General features: G+C 37.5%; 1 protein-coding gene across 1 annotated transcript; it reads left to right on the forward strand.

Annotated features, from left to right (window-relative positions):
- The first annotated feature begins 816 nt into the window (after positions 1–816).
- Positions 817–1749, forward strand: LOC144254610 (olfactory receptor 2L3-like). The gene has a single exon (XM_077797984.1). It carries the CDS (start codon positions 817–819, stop codon positions 1747–1749), a length of 933 nt encoding a protein of 310 aa, XP_077654110.1.
- Positions 1750–1957: the final 208 nt, after the last annotated feature.

Consider the following 1957-nt stretch of genomic DNA (forward strand, 5'->3'; position numbering starts at 1 on the left):
AATCAATTTGGTGCATCTCTAGCATATTATTTCTTACATTGTCTTTGAACTGCCTGAATCTCTGTGTTGTACAATGTTTCCTTTACACTTCAGTGTATGTTTCAACGAGTTCCCTTAGTCACTCACCTTTCTATGGAGCAGTCATCCCACTATCTTGGGCAGGTACAAAGTAAATTCTGGGAAGTACATCCTTCCTCTAATTTGCAATCTTCCATATAATAATCTAGTCTAGATTTCTGAACAGAAAACCAAATAATAATTATTGATTTAAAAGAATTTGCTAATGAATTTATTGTACAAATCCTACTCAAGAAGAAACAAAAAGTCTTTACCATGAGAAACAAATCTAAAATTTTAGACTTAAGTCTTAAGCAATAAATATGGAAGAAATGAGTCATACTGTGAGGGTTTTAACATGTTTTTATTTATAAACCTACATTTGTGCATTTACATGAATTTTCTATGCCTGTAGTTTGAGTGTATCTTCTGACTTGGATAACATATAAGTTTGTGTGCAACCGTAAAGCATACATACTAAGAAGTTGAAACACAAATATTTTTGTTCAGTAAATTTTCAGATTTCTCACAAAATATTTTTATCATAAATTGCTGTCTCAGAAAGTACCCATCTCTAAGGAAGAATATTAGATTTTTTATAAGTAAGTAAAACTGGTTCTTTGTTTAAGAGGCATACATTTTATAAATAAGCCACAGAGTCTAATTACACTAAGGAATTTTTCCAAATCAGCTTCATAGAATGTATTGGACCTAACTAATTTTTGTATCTTCCTTTAGGATAAACCATATGAATCCTATATGGAATATTACAATCAAACATCAACTGATTTCATTTTATTAGGATTGTTCCCATCATCAAGAAGTGGCCTTTTCCTCTTCATTTTCATTGCTCTCATCTTCCTAATGGCTCTAATAGGCAACCTGACCATGACCCTTCTCATCCTCCTGGATATCCATCTCCACACACCCATGTATTTCCTGCTTAGTCAGCTCTCCCTCATTGACCTAAGCTACATCTCCACAATTGTTCCTAAGATGGCTTCTGCTTTCCTCTTTGGAAACAAGTCTATCTCATTCATTGGATGTGGGATTCAGAGTTTCTTTTTCCTGACTTTAGCAGGTGCAGAAACACTATTGTTGACATCTATGGCCTATGACCGTTATGTGGCAATTTGCTGTCCTCTCCACTATCCCATCCGCATGAAGAAAAGAATTTGCGTGCTCATGATATTGGGATCTTGGATGATGGGCTCTGTCAACTCCTGTGCCCACACCATATATGCTCTCCATATCCCTTACTGCAGATCCAGGATCATCAATCATTTCTTCTGTGATGTGCCTGCCATGTTGACCCTGGCCTGCATGGACACCTGGGTCTATGAGTACACAGTGTTTGTGAGCACTACACTTTTTCTGGTGTTTCCATTCATTGTAATTGTTTGCTCCTATGGTCGTATTCTCCTTGCCATCTGCCATATGCACTCAGGGGAGGGGAGGAAGAAGGCCTACTCCACCTGCAGCACCCACCTCACTGTGGTGACCTTCTACTATGCACCTTTTGCTTACACTTACCTACACCCAAGATCCCTCCGCTCTCCAGCAGAGGACAAGGTTCTGGCTGTCTTCTACACCATCCTCACTCCAATGCTCAACCCCATCATCTACAGCCTGAGGAACAAGGAGGTGATGGGGGCTTTCAGCAGATTGACTCAAAGAATCTGTTCTGTGTAATGTAGATAAACTTTCTGCCTCATCCCCCAGGAATTATCTGCAAGTCCTTTCAGTAATGTTGGTAACTGAAAATATAATTTTGTGACTATCATGAAGAGACTACACATAATCTGGAATATAAGAAAACTGCTCATCTCTGTACAAAATTTTTTTATTAATGTTTGTAATTTGAAATAAGGATTTTTTATTTTATGTTATCCAATTTTAC

The sequence above is a fragment of the Urocitellus parryii genome, chromosome 1, assembly GCF_045843805.1.
Source record: "Urocitellus parryii isolate mUroPar1 chromosome 1, mUroPar1.hap1, whole genome shotgun sequence".
In the NCBI taxonomy this organism is placed as follows: domain Eukaryota; kingdom Metazoa; phylum Chordata; class Mammalia; order Rodentia; family Sciuridae; genus Urocitellus; species Urocitellus parryii.

Excerpts from the sequence above, each read along its gene's own strand:
- LOC144254610 (XM_077797984.1), top strand. The coding sequence starts at position 817 with ATGGAATATTACAATCAAACATCAACTGATTTCATTTTATTAGGATTG.